Here is a 15,246-nt window from a genome sequence, read left to right as displayed (position 1 = left end):
ATATCATAATGCAGATTATTCCATTTCGTTTCACTATACTGTTTAGGATCTCCAATTCGTATTCAGCAGAGATAGCTATGGTTGGCATCCTGTTCCTGTTTTTAAAAGAAATGCACCTAGGGGCACCTAGGTGGCTCACTCAGGTTAAACTTCTGACTCTTGGTTTCGGGTCAGGTCATGATGTCAGGGTCGTGAGATCGAGCCCTGCGTCGGGCTCTGCGCTTGGTGTGGAGTCTGCTTAAGATTCTCTCTCTGCCTCTACACCTCCCCCTGCTCTCTCTCCCTCTCTCTCTCAAATAAGTAAATAAATCTTTTTTTTAAAAAAAAAGAAATGCATCTAACATTTCCCCTTAGAATAAGCTTTGTTGAAGATCATTGGTATATATTTATTATCAAGGTGTTTAACATCATCATGTACTTTCTCTGTGTCCACTGAATTGATCTCGTATAGTTTTTCTCCTTTAATTTATTAATGTGGTAAATGATAGTGGGTTGTTTTGTTTGTTTCTAGTGCTAAGAGATGCTTTCCTGGTAACCTGGTCCTGCTGTCTTATCTTTGTTTTATGTTGTCTAATGGGTTTGGCTTACTATTTACTTAGAATTATTTTTTTAAATCACTGTACACGAATGAGATTGCTTAGTAATGTTCTTTTCTCATAATCTTCTTGTCTGCTTTTGGTTGTACTTATTTTCATAGAATGAATTGAGCCATGGTATATTTTTTTCTCTTCTCTGAAAGAGGTTGTGTAAAATTGAAATGACCTCTTCCTTGCAAGTTTGGGAGCTGTCAGCTCCATCCGGAACTGGTATGTGTTTGGGGTTTTGGGGGGAACACTGTTGCTCAAGTGTTTTGGGTTATTTTTTTCTCTACTTTTTATTTAAAAAAATTTTAAACTTGTAGAAAAGTTGAAAGGATTGTGCAGGGTGAGCATGTATAGTCTTTCCCTTTCTCAGTATTTACCCTGTGTTAACATTTTACTACACCCTCGTTTCTCTCTCGGTGCCTGCATGTGTGTGCGTGTGCACCTGCGTCTGTGTATATTATGGTCAATATTAAATTTCCCCAAAGCTGTGGGATTACTGTTGTTTAAATTCAGCATCCAGTCAAGGACTACCCATTGCATGTGGTTGTTTTGCCTCATCTGTGTGTTTCTTGTTTTTCATGACATTGACTTGGAACAGGCCAGCTCATGTATTCTGGATTTGTCTGATGGTTCCTGCTTAATGAGATTCTTTTTGCTTATTGAGATATAATTGACGTATGACATTATGTTAGTTTCAGGTGTACAGCATAACGATTCATTGTATGTATATATCGCAAAGTGATCACCACAATAAGTCTAGTTAACATCTGTCACCACACAGTTACAAACATTTTTTTCTTGTGATGAGAACATTAAGATTTACTCTCTTAATAATTTTCAAAGATGCAATACTGGATTTTTAGAGTCACTATATTGTACATTATATCCTCCAGACGTATTTTATAACCGGAAGTTTGTACCTTTCGACCAGCTTCATGCATTTCTCCTACCTCTTCACCCCCACCTCTGGCAACCACCAGTCATTTCTCTGAATCTATGAGTTTAGTTTTGTTTTTGTTTTCTTAGATTCCACATATAACTTAGATGAAAGTGTTAGTCTTTCTCTGTGGGACTTACTTCACCTAGCATAATGAACTCAAGGTCCATCCATGTTGTCAAAAATGGCAGGATATTCTTCTTTTTCTGGCTTAATAGTATCCTGTTGTGTGTGTACTTATATATTTATATATATACATCATATTTTCTTTATCCATTCATCCTTCGATGGGTACTTAGGTTGTTTCCATGTCTTGGCGATTGTAAATAATGCTACAATGAACATGGGGGTGCATCTATGTCTTTGGGAATAGTGATTTCATTTCCTTCAGATTGATTAGATTTAGACTAAACGTTTTTGTAAGGATTCTACTGGTGTTTTTGTTGTAGGAAAATTTGGGGTGGGGGGTTGACAGTTCTGCCGAAACCAAATTTGGAGATGTGTATTCAGACGTGTTAATACCAAAGACACTAATTTGACAGTAAAAGGCTAAAAAAGAGAAAGATAAAAAATTAAATTAAGAAAATGTTTAATTACTCATTCAATTTCTTTAATATTTATGAGATTATTCGAGTTTCACAGTTTTTCTTGGGTCAGTTTTGTTAAGTTACACATATATATTTTTGGGACTTTGACCATTGTTGTCTAAGTTTTTAAATGTATTAGCAAAAAGTTGTCATGATCCTTTGAATCTCTGCTGTATCCGTAATGATGCCCCCCTGTGCCTTTGCTTTATTGCCTTAACAATCTCAGAGAGGTTTATGTACTGTATTAGTCGGTACGCACAACCAATTTGGGGTATTCTTGGCCCCCCCTTGTGTCTTTGTTTCCTATTTCACTGATTTCAACTTCTATATTTACTGTCTCTTTCCTTCTATGTTTCTTTGGCTCTCTAGTCTAGTGCTCTTTCCAGGGCTCTTGTCCCCTGTCCTCTTTTCTATGTTGAACCCTGTGCTGGCTGAGGGTCCCAAGAGCCACCATAAGCATCCCTCTTCAGTGAAACTCCACCCCTCCATCTGTGTCACTACCTACCACACAAGTCTCCTCTGCTTTGACCTCAGCTCACTTCATGTACATTTTCCCAGTTTCCATTTCTAGGGCATGGGAATAAATAATACATATCTAGCAGTGTGGCTGTAAGATTTCAAAATAATCCATGCAAAACACAGTGTTTGGCATGAAGTAGGTGCTCAGTAAATGACTGCTGTGCTTTTTAACATTATAATGAACAGAATGACTTGAGACAGGAAGTTCTCCATCCCCCACCCCGAGCCTATCTCTCTTTAGCCCCGCTTCCTCCTTTGGATCTCAGCCAGATGCATATATATATCCTGTCGCTTTCGATGGTATTGGCCTGTGAAAGCTTAGTGGTTAGACTGTCACTGACATCTTCAAGAATCTCTGGGTTGTCATGTGGTGTTCATTAGTATACCCACGCACTAAAGCGTGCAGGAACCAGTCATCCGTATCCCTTTCTACTGCTTGGATAAATTAATATTTTGATAAATTTGTGCCCCAAACTTCTTCATTAAGTGGAGGAATTGCCAAAACTACTTCAAATACTAAAAATAGGAGCCCATCTCTCAAAGTCACTTATGGTGATTTGGCTTTTATCAAGACACATTAACTGACCCACCAGTGGCTTTTGTACTATGTTGGCCTTCATTTATTGTCTTTTTCACTGTGTGATTTTTTTTTTGAAACTGTGAATTATAGAGGTTCAGTTTGAAATTCATTTAAGCAACCAGTGTTAGATTTGGGCATAAGAAAGGTCTTGGAAGATGCTGGGAGCAACCTGTTTTCACGATCATTTGTGTGTGCGTGCGTGAGTGTGTGTGTGTGTGTGTGTGTATGTGTGTTACTAGGCAACTTGTTTACTTTTAAATCACTCCAAAGGAATGTATACCATGAAATTTCCCCTTGAGGCTTTCTGCTAGTTTGTATTTTTTTATGGCATACTAACATTTATCTTTGACATTTGTCTTTAAAAAATATTTATTTATCAAGGCTCTGACATTTGCAAATGGTTCCTTATTTGCAACTAGGTCTGGCCTCTGTATGTGGGGCACATTTGGTTGGAGATTTTCAGAATTACTAAATGGACTTTGGAGTTCATCAGGGACTCCTCACTAGGGACACAGCTTGGTGGCGTGGAAAGAACAGAGGCTTTGGGTCACTCAGACTTGGGGGAAACAAGCTCCCCTGTTTGCCCTTGTGTGATTTATCATAACTCTTGATTTCTCTTTCTTCCTTCCTCTCTCCTTCCCTCCCTGCTTCCCTTCTTTCTTCTTTCCTTCCACATTGCAAGAACATTTCTTGCAGCATCAGTCATACCTCGAAAGGACCAATAGTAGTCCTTATGTATTCAGACAAGGAACTTAATTTCTTAACCCCTAAGATGGAATGAATACTTGAAGGGGTGTTCTGAATATCAAATGAGATTACGTATTTGAAATTTCGGGCACATAATAGGTGCTCCAAAATAAAGTTAGTTTTGTCTCCCCTTTCCTTTTCCTCCAAGAGCATCCAAAATAGTATACTTAGCCCAGGAGCAAGGCATGGCCTCCATAATTATTCTTCTGATTTCTCTCTTTTGAAAAAAAAAAAAAAACCTCTTTTCATTCCAAAATAAAATACAAATACAGAAAAGCACATAAAACAAATGTCCTGCTTAGTGAATGTTAACATTCTTGTAACCCCTGCCCAGGCCCAAAAAATATAACTTTGTCGGATATCCCGGAAATTCTTGCATGTTCCTCAACTCAATCACAAAGCCCTCCTTCCCTCCAAAGTTACCACTATTCTTCTTTTATAATTATCACTTCCTGTGTTTCCTTAAATGGCTTTATCATCCAAGTTTGCATCTGTAGATACTAGCTTAGTCCTATTATTATTATTACTATTATTATTATTATTTTGGTAATTTGATATACCTACAGTTTCTGTTAATCTACTGCCCTCCCCAGTTCCTTTTTTCCCCCTTATAGCACATTGTAACCCCTTCAACCTGTATGACTTTACAGTCTGGATTTTGTTGATTGCATTCATGGTGCAGTTGGCTGCATTTCTCTGTCCCCTCTATTGTTTGCAAATTGGCAGCTGAATCCCGAGGCTTCATCAGACTCAGTTTAGATCTCTTTGGCAAGTCTATAGGTTGGGTTATGCTCCTCCATCGAGGGTAATGATGTCTGACTATCTCTTGTTTTGTGATATGAGTTGGCATGGATGCTTGCTGCCTAGATCCATTTAATTAATTAAGGGTTAAAAAAGAATAATCTATTTCTATCAACTCATTTTCATTTATTAGCTGGAATAGTTTAATAAAGAGATGTTTTCTTCAACTCTTTGGTTACCCAGTGCTGTGGTTCTGATGAAAATGTCAGGAGGCATGCTTGATGTTTCTCTTCATTTTCTAGTTTTCCATATAATGAGCTGACATCCTGTTATCCTCGGAAGTTGATAAATTTGTTTTTTAATCATTCTGATATCATAAGCTTAAACGTACTTAAATGGATCCCAGTGTGTTGCTTTTTTAAAATCTTCATTAAATTTCTAAGTTTCCTCTCTTGGCCAGTGAGAATCTCATCAAGAAGACTCCTGGGTCTTCTTGTCATGACCTCAGTAGTCTTTGATCACTTCCTGTTTATGTGGTGTAACAAAATATTCCAAAGTCATTATTTCCAGCCCCAGACCTAGAATTGGCCAGTTTGCCAAGAGGCTCTGGTTTCTTCTATTGGAAGTGTCTATTGATGAGGCATTTTTTTTTTTTTTCTCAAGTGGAACCAAGAACCATAAGCATTTTTAGGAAACTGAGTCCCAGTGAGGTTAAATGACTTGCCTCAGATTTTATGGTGATTAATTATAGAGATAGGAATAGGATCTTAGTCTCCTGATTTCCAGTCTAGGGCTCCTTCCTTCATACCACATCCCAGGTACTCATGCTTACAGTTCCCACATGCTATATGCAAATTACAGGGAGAGTGGTGTGATATGAAGCATGCACTTACCAAGCAGAGGAGAGCCTGGCTCATCCATGGCATTTGGCCTTTGGAGGAGAGGGGGTCAGCTCTACAGAATTATTCCTCATCAGATTGATTCATCAAATCTATTAATTCATCTGCTCAACAAATTTGACTTGTCTCCTTATTTATGTGCCAAGCTCTGAGTGATATGATAGTGAACAAAAACCTCTCTTTAACAACTACAATTCTACTTTGGCTGTGCCAGAGAAAATTGGCAGGAGAATTGATACTAGGGACAACTTTTATTTTGTTTCCTAAGTAAACTAAGTAAACGAGAATGTTGTAGAAGCCACTGAGGCTCAATATCTTTCTCTATAAAACAGGGCTATTAACAGAACCTGACTTGGTTGTTGGAGAAATAAAGTGAGCTGATGCTTATAAGGTGAATTGCCTAGTTCCATAAAGCACATTTTATGTTAGTTATCTTTATTACTGTTGGGATTTCAAAGGAGGGCTTCCCACCATTTTCCATTGCAGACCTCTCTTCATGCAGGACAGAAGGGACAGAAGCTCTGACAGAGTTCAGAGTTCTCTTCTCCCTGGGGGAAGAGAACACATCCTGCCAGGAGGATCTGTTATTGGCACCAGCTTCCTCCCTTAGTAACTTCCCAGAGACACAGCCGAATCTCAAAATCTCTGCTCTAGGAAATCCTGGCAGAGACTGGAGCTCCAGTGCCTTCCCTCTGCCAAGGGTTCTTCGCTTTTTTTGTGCATGTGCCATGGACTTCTTGGAAGTCTGGTGAACCCTGTGGACCCCTTCTCAAAGGGATGTTTTTAAAGGCATAAAATAGAATACACGGGGTTTCAAAGACAATTACTGATATTGAAAAATACTTATCAAATATATTTAAAAATAAATTTGTGATACTGTAATATGTGCTTCTGTAATCATGTGCTTCTGTAATCATGCTTGAAATGATAGGATCTAGCATCAGATCTAAGATATTGAAATGTCTAAGTGATGAGTATAGATGAGACACTGAGACATCTGCCACAAATGTAACATGGCATGAAAACACCTGTGGTTTCTAGTGGGGACAAAGTCATAGCTACAGCTACGGATAGGAAATGTTAAATTTTAGCTAATGGTTGGAGAAAATAAAAAGACGTGATTTGTGCCCATTTACATTCACAGATCTACTGAATTCTACCCATGGAGCTCAGGCTAGTAACTTTTGCTATTACACTGTAGAGCTTTACTTTCTATGAATCTTAGAGAAATTCTACTCTTCTTTGTAATCCTCCCCTCCCAGAACTGTGTCCCCCCCACTATCCAAAGGGAGAGCGTTCCTACAAAACCTTTTGCAAGCCAAAATGACGTAAAGCAAAGAAGCGATTACCATTAATTTAATTGGGGAACATTTTTGAGCATTCCCAGAGCCCCCAAAATAACCACTTTTAGGCTCTTCTGATACTGTGGGACACATCTTGCTAACAGATGCCCAAAATAAATCGAGATAAAGCACACATGTTCACAGAGTTCAACGCTATGGCGGCTGGATGCTGAGATGCCCAGTGCAGTTCTCAGGGAAGGAGCCGGGCGGGGCCAGTCTTGCCGCTGGGGTGTGTGCCGCCTCTACAACAACTCGCTGCAAAACAGACAGACTGCCATTTTTTCTTCTTGCCTCCTTTCATCGAAGTGACAGTCCTCTTTGGATTTCTTGCCGTTAGCAAAAACAGGTACTAATATAAGTGTTTTATAAGAGCAAGTGGCTTAACAGGAACTTCTAACAAGTGAAGAATACCTGTGTCCGACTCGATGTCATGGAACGCGAGGGAGCATAATGTGAAGATCAAGTCTTGAACGCTAGTTACCTGACATCCAGGAAACCGTTTATGTAAAAATTCCATGGTTCGGCAATTATATCTTGAGCATCCTATGTTGTAGGCCCTGGGATATACTCTGACAAGAGAGATTTTAGGGTTCTTCCTCACGTAAGACTTTTCTTCCCAGGCAGGGAATAGACACATATTTGCAGGGACACTACTCAACTGTGGTTCTTAGTTAGGAACCAAAGAGAATGGTCTGCACATCTAGAACATGCCCTTTGGGGTGCATTATCTAAGAATGGCCAGTGCCACTTGATTGATCGACAAGCCCCAGTGAAGGCAACCAATTTAGCAAGTTGAGAGGTTTTATAAAGTCATTCTTAATTGGCTCTCACCATTGTGAAGTGTAAAGACAACATAGCATGGGATTAAGAGCAGGATTAATTGTCTGTCTCCAATCAGACAATTCATTTCAAATATTAGCTTTGCTGTTACCGAAATGTCTGATCTTGGGAAATCATTTAATCCATCCAAACCTTAGCTTTCTCATCTGTGAAATGGGGCTTATAATCATTGTAATATCCACCTCATAGGGTTTTTCTGTCAATTAAATACAAATATTATATAAAACTGTTAGCGCATAGCCAGGCTCATACTAAGTATTTGATTTCTGAGTTTTTGTGTATTTGGGGGTTGGCCAAAAGAAATGCCCCCTGCTAATCTCTGAGTAAAGGAGATGCTGGTTTGCACCTCTACCTACGGCTGTTGGTTTTTCTAGTAGCAGCCCGAGGGTTAATACTGTGAGAGGGTGTGGGTGGCTCCTGTTTAGATAAAACCACATCCCAAAGCTCCCTTTTAACCCAGTTTGCTATTGTTAGGGTTTTTCACCACCTCTTTGAAGTTTCAAGATTGACAGATGTTATTCAGTAATTCCCACCCCAACAAATTTTTACATGTAGGTTTTCAAAAAGAAATCACAGGAAATTTGAGGGGAAAGTAAAGCTTTGGTTTCTGATATTGAACAGGGGGGGATTTCTAGAATCTTCTTCACACATAAATTTTAGGGGATTTCTGTGTTTGTGTTTCCCGCAGCCTGAAGAAGAATAGAAGTTAGCGAGGAAGACCCTTTTCATCTATGGCCAGGAATTACAAAATAAAATTATCAGCGATAAGTGAACAGTTCATTTGAACATTTTGCACTCTTTAACCCATTGAAGACACAGCCAAGTAATTATGCAATTAATATATTTTTTTTTATTTTCTAGTTGTGTTGTTGCCCCATGTGTGAAAGAGAAAATTCACAATTGGACCAAAGTGAAGTTTCCCCACACTCTGCTAATGCCTTAGAGGTTGTTAAAACAAATAACATCTATACGAGAGGGGCCAACAAACTTTGTCTATGAAGGACCAGGTAGTAAATATTTTAGGCTTTCTGGGCCAGATATTATCTCTGCTGCATGAACTTCTTAGTTTCTTTCTTTTTCTAAACAACTCTTTAAAACACAAACAAACATTTGTAGCGTGTGGGACTGTACAGAATAGTCCCTGTGGCCATGGCTTGCCAATCCTGCTGTAGAACAGAAAAACATGTGAGGGTAAGTCATCATCCATTCAGCTTCTGTGACCAACATTTGCTGAGTACTGTAGGTACCCCATCCTAGGCCAGGTGCTGGGTATAGCGTGGTGATCAGTATGTGTAGATTTACCCTGGACAGTTCACTTTCTCTTGGGGAAAATAAGCAATGTGGGAATCAAACTGATTTATGACTATAAGGCATCTTGTGTGGTTACAGACAAGTGGGTGCTTGAAGCAGACACATTCATGAGATACTTCAGATAATAGAGGCGGGGTTACTGGGAAGGAACGTTGTTTCCTGCTGTGACAGCTCCTTCATCTGCCCCCTTAACCTTGTTCTCCGGGCTCGTACTTTGCTAAACGATGGGGACAGTCCATACTTGTCTACACGAACTCTTTTTACTTTTGCAGTTCCAGTGTCTTCTGTCATTGCCTCATCCCATTGTCACCACTCTCACCACCTGGCCTTTGTCCCATTCATGCCTCCCAATGTGAGCAAGAATTTGGGTTTTCAAGAGTCAGTTACCATATTGTTTCCCCTTTTGTATTCTTTTTAATGCACTAATAGATCTTTCCCCAAAATAGTGACTGTTTTTCCTCTTGGTTGCTGAAATTCAGATGTTTTGGGGTTACTTTTCCAGTTTTTTAGTGCCATCAAATAGACTTAAGAGCTAAGGTTTCCATCTAGAAGTATAGGCAGTAGAAGTTGGCGTTTCCACTTAGAAACTGACCTTAGGACCAGGCAGTACGTCATGTTAAACCTGAATACCCCCTCAAAATAAAAACCCAAATACCCCAAACTGGCACAGCACGAGCGTCATCTCTCACTGTGCTTTGTTAAGGGATGATATCAAATACGATCGAGGTAATGGGTTCTCTTCAAGAGGTTATGGTTCTCCCCCTTGCACCTAGACTATATTCTTATTGCTGTATTCCCATCAAACACCTACAGTAGGTGAAAACTGCCAATTGAACAATTATAGATACTTTCTCTGACATGATGTCCACGTCCATGTCACCCACCCAACCCTTTTCCTTTCTGTTCCCTTATGTGGACTTGGCAGTTTGGGAAAAGTGCTCTTCCTCAAATAGATCGTATATTCGTAGTTTTTAATGTGACATTCCTTCTAGCCGTCATTGACCTTTTCCCGTCTTCCATTGACCAACTAAAACATGGTCCTTGTCACTGTGGTTCCCTGTTTCTCTAAGCTCTTCTACATTCCGCCAATGCGTGTAGACTGCAGCACACATTCAGCGCCTGTCCCAGATTGCCATATGTTACTATGCATATCCTGTGTACGTGTCCTAACACTCTCCTTGGGCTATAATCCCTTTGAGGGCAGGGCCATCCATACCATAGTAGGCACCCAGCAGTGCTATGTTTAGTGAGCAAATCTAGCATCTGATCATGAGGACTGCTTGTTAATAGGTAACTGTGAGGGAAAATGAATGACATATAAAAGCAGTAGCATTCTGGCATTCTTGCCCAGTGGAGACAGGCTAACAAAGCTCTTACTGAACCGTAACTGCCTTTCACTATCTCCTGCCGCTGACTGTTTCCATCCATGTTTTTCTTCCCAGAAGGAAAACTGTTTAACCAGAGCCAGCCAAGGCCAGCACATGAAGCAAAGTTTGACATACACGACATTATATGTGGTCAGATAGCTGGTGCTAATGACTCTCCTCCATCACCCCACAGGGCCTGCTTCAGTGGTCCAAATTAGAAAACTGCCTGCATTTCCTTCTTTTCACTCCTCTCACCTTTGTAGCAATATTTCCACTGTTGCTAGTAAGATTTCCTGTTCTACGAAACTACACACCACATGCACATTGAAAAGAGGAATATTGGGTGGATATAAGGTGACTGACTTCCAAAGACCCTTTTTCACAGACTCCTCTTCCCATCACCTATGTTTAAGGGTGGCCTGGAGGTTGGTCAGAACAGGGCAAGCTGGAGTTTAGGAAAGAATAAAGACAATGGTAGAACCGTGAGAGTGTCTTCATTTTTACCCAATACCATCTACGTAAGCTTTTTGGAGGCAGGAGCTACCATTCTTTCTTTATTCCCAGAGCCTCCTGTAATGCCTTGGTTTACACTCCGTGAATGCTTTGTCCATTTATCCAACACTTACTGAGGACCTGATGTGTGCTCAGCACTGTTTCTGGTGGTGAAGAAGAAAGACATGGCCCCTGCCAGCGTGGAGTGGTCAATCCGCTGAGGGTGGGGAAAGTAGGGAAAGGCAGATGTGAAACCCATAACTGGAGTCATAGTGATTTAATTCTAATTGTGCCAAGTTGTCACATAGGAAAAATGTAGGGTGTGATGAGAATATATAAAATAAAACACTTCCCCACATTTTCCTAGATCTCCTTTAGAGAGTGACATTGAAGCTGAAGTTTGAGGGAAGAATAGGAGACCTTGAATAGGTGGCCAGCGGCAAGGAAGTCTGGACGGGTGCATCCATCCCTGGAATAAAAAGTCACAATTTATTATCCACAAAAATTATGCAGATGTTAAAACTTCTAGATGCCTGAGGTGTGGACCCACTCTCTGACTGTGCATACCCACCAAACCCAACTTCTTCTCTCCCTCCTTTTGTTTCCACATCAGAATATGCCACCAACAACCCTGACCTGTTGTTAGTCATATTCCAAGTGACAGGCGTCAGCCTCCTGCCACCCCTGGGAATCGCCATAGCTGTCATCATCACCTTCTACTGCTACCGCGTTCACCGGCAGCAGAAGCTGAGCCCGTCCTGGGAGACCAGCAAGCCGCGGAAGCTCATGGAGTTCAGCGAGCACCTGGCAATCATTCTGGAAGATGACCGCTCCGACATCAGCTCTACCTGTGCCAACAACATCAACCACAACACAGAGCTGCTGCCCATCGAGCTGGACACCCTGGTGGGGAAAGGTCGCTTCGCCGAGGTCTACAAGGCCAAGCTGAAGCAGAACACTTCAGAGCAGTTTGAGACTGTGGCGGTCAAGATCTTCCCTTACGAGGAGTACGCCTCCTGGAAGACGGAGAAGGACATCTTCTCAGACATCAACCTGAAGCATGAGAACATCCTGCAATTCCTGACGGCCGAGGAGCGGAAGACGGAGCTGGGGAAGCAGTATTGGCTGATCACTGCCTTCCATGCCAAGGGCAACCTACAGGAATACCTCACACGGCACGTCATCAGCTGGGAGGACCTGCGCAAGCTGGGCAGCTCCCTCGCCCGGGGCATTGCTCACCTGCACAGCGACCACACCCTGTGCGGGAGGCCCAAGATGCCCATCGTGCACAGGGACCTCAAGAGTTCCAATATCCTCGTGAAGAACGACCTGACCTGCTGCCTGTGTGACTTTGGGCTTTCCCTGCGCCTCGACCCAACTCTGTCTGTGGATGACCTGGCTAACAGTGGGCAGGTAAGTTAGACCTGGGTCCCCTTACTTGTAGCGGGCCCAAGCCACCTCTCCATCCGTCTCTCATGTCTTTTGTCTCAAACAGCCCGGTGCTCTGGACACCTGTCTAGGGAATCTAGCCAAAGTGAGGAGTTGCCCCTGGGCATGCCCCACTCTCTCCTGCCAGCATGCTTTTCTAATGAACAACATTTCTCCTCCGGTTTCTGCCAAGCCCATCTAATCCAGGGTAGGCGTTCTTCTCCTTCAGTTGGTCTTCATTTCTCTCCCATTTGTAAATTACTTTTCATTGCTTCCAACACCACCCGTGCTTTGTCTCTTTTTCCTCTCTTATGCTTCCACTCAGCCCTTCCTACTCTGAACTATTGGTGGCTACCTTGTTTCCTTTTTACCTTTCTAGAGGGCGGTCTCCTTGTAGCCCAAATCCACTTCCATTTTTGCTCACATCTAACACTGGAACAGCGAAAGTGTCCAATATATACTTGAGTGAGATGACAGACTGAGTAGATACACAATTCTCCAGTTCCTTTGAAGCATCTCACAGATAAAAATAGAAACCTTTTTGGGTAAGGAGATATTGGAAGGTCACTAGAAATTACCAAGCGATCCTTTATGAATAATGGTGCCCCATGTTTTCACACACTGAAAGCTTGATATGGATTACAGTAGAGTCTGCAAAGCACCATCGTTTCCTCTAAGCAGGTGGGGGTATGTGCTTCTGAAGCATTTGGTTACGGCTCGGTCTGCTCTCTTGGGTCTGTGGCTGCACAGCCAATGTTCAGATAAACATATCGAGTGAAACATGGACAGATTAATCTGACAGGGTAATGAGTCATGCAGCGACCTAGTAAGAAGAAAAATTTCTTCTGATACATACCATTAAGAAACATTCCTTGGGACAATAATATCAACTCACCTGACCCTCCTTAGCTTCTTGAAAGTGTAGGAACTTCATTGTTATTTAGTGAAGCCATACATGCTACAAAATCAAACGTTTAAGTGATCCCTTCCCTAGAAATATCTTTCCTCTTTTTTCCTGTGTATACCAGTGTTTTCGCGTTATCAGTCCTACATGGCTAAATTATAAAATGATCTAGATTTGGTCTTTTACTGTAGAAATACTTTCATGCAGTTTAGTTTACTAGAGATTTTATGAAGTTACACTACATTCTTGGCACACTAGAACAGTACCATGGAGTAAACAAAGAAGTTGAGACAGTCCTTAAGTGACCGAAACTAATGGCAATGATTCTTATTTTCCCCATAAATCTTGGTGTTTTGGGAATGAGAAAATAGTTAATTTGCAAAAGCAAAAATAAAGATCTAAAGTATCACAGATGTTATCTCCCCGGTTATCGGTGAGGATGTTATTGTAGAATACAATGACATATATCATGAAGCTAGATAAAGCAGCTCTGGGGTTTGGCATTTCCTTCTTTTGGTATGTTTTGTTTATATTTTTAAAAGTGTTTTCAGGGAGAGAAAACCTATTTTTAAAAATAATTTCATAAGCTGTACCTTTCTTTGCCAGTCTCATGATTTAAAAGAGCACTGTGCTTTCCAAAGATCATCTGCATGTGTCGAGGACAAACATCAGTTATATTTCTAAAATAAAGATGCAGCCGGGAATTACATGATGGGTCTCAAAGTCTATTATTGCTTTAGGTGGGAACCGCAAGATACATGGCTCCAGAAGTCCTAGAGTCCAGGATGAATTTGGAGAATGTTGAATCCTTCAAGCAGACGGATGTCTACTCCATGGCTCTGGTACTCTGGGAGATGACATCTCGCTGTAATGCAGTGGGAGGTACGTATGGACCACCATCATGGTGCAGGGGTTGACGCGTCTTCAAAATGATGTTATGTTGTTTGCTTCAAGCATAATTCCAGGGCTACAACAGAGTTAACTCCACAGTGAGAGCTGGCTGAGATCTGTTAGTACACAGCCATTCCAGAATGATTGGGAATTGTGCTAAATAAAAGCCTAGATTTTTAAGCTGAAAGCCATGTTCGGAGCATAAAGCTTTCTATCCCCCTTTTTGAAGTATGATTACTCTTCTCTTGACACATCTCGCCACAGATATTTAAATATCTGGGAAGACTTGAACACCGATACAATTTATAGGAGTGAGTTCTGTTTATCAAATGGAAAATATTGTTCAGGAAAATATCTGATTTTTGTTTGGTTTTCTATTTTAAGGTTTTTAAACCTTAAGAATTATAAGGTCCAGGTGGTGGATTTGGCTCAAAATTTATTTTTATGGAGATGACTTTCCTTTGTTGGGCAAAACAAGCAGAGTGATTTGATATATTTGTTAAGCTTTATAAAAATCTAGTAGAGAGGTTATTAAGGAATGCCACGGTATTCTTCAGGGACATAGGAGGGATGCCATTGTTTTAGACAGCATTGTCCCTGATTTCTGTGGACATGACAATGGCTCAGGTCTACATTTTTACCCTTTTCCCATTCTTCTCACTAGTTTCCATGACGGTCTTTACTCTTACCTTAGAAATTTATGCATCTCAGCTTGGTCCTGGCTGGCTGCTAAGTCAAGCCAGGCCAACTCCAGTTTTATTTTTAACTCTTTGTTTTGTAATATTTTTAGACTTACAGAACAGTTGCAAAAATAGTATAGGGAGTTCCCATATAGTCTTCGCCCAGCTTCCCCTACCATTAACACCTTACCTAAACCACACAGCACAGCTATTGAAGACAGGTCATTCACATTGGCACAATACTCTTAATTAGTCCGTACAAGTCATTCATGTTTCCGGGTTCCCAGTAGTGTCCTTTTCTGGAGCAAAATCCAGTCCAGGATCCTATGTTCCAGTTAACGTCCGTGCCTCCTTAGTCTCCTTCAACTTGTGACAGTTCCTCAGTCTGTCTGTCTT

At 41.1% G+C, this 15,246-nt stretch overlaps 1 protein-coding gene across 1 annotated transcript in view; it reads left to right on the top strand.

The window, feature by feature from the left end:
* TGFBR2 (transforming growth factor beta receptor 2) overlaps positions 1–15,246 on the top strand; it is an 89,164-nt gene that overhangs the window by 56,122 nt on the left and 17,796 nt on the right. Inside the window, exons 4-5 of the mRNA XM_027582653.2 lie at positions 11,561–12,360; positions 14,020–14,161. Coding sequence (XP_027438454.1) covers positions 11,561–12,360; positions 14,020–14,161 — 942 coding nt within the window. The remainder of the gene's footprint in view (positions 1–11,560; positions 12,361–14,019; positions 14,162–15,246) is intronic.

The sequence above is a fragment of the Zalophus californianus genome, chromosome 1, assembly GCF_009762305.2.
Source record: "Zalophus californianus isolate mZalCal1 chromosome 1, mZalCal1.pri.v2, whole genome shotgun sequence".
In the NCBI taxonomy this organism is placed as follows: Eukaryota; Metazoa; Chordata; class Mammalia; order Carnivora; family Otariidae; genus Zalophus; species Zalophus californianus.
The sequence above is the reverse complement of the archived record's forward strand: the minus strand, read 5'-3'. Positions and strand labels throughout refer to the sequence as shown.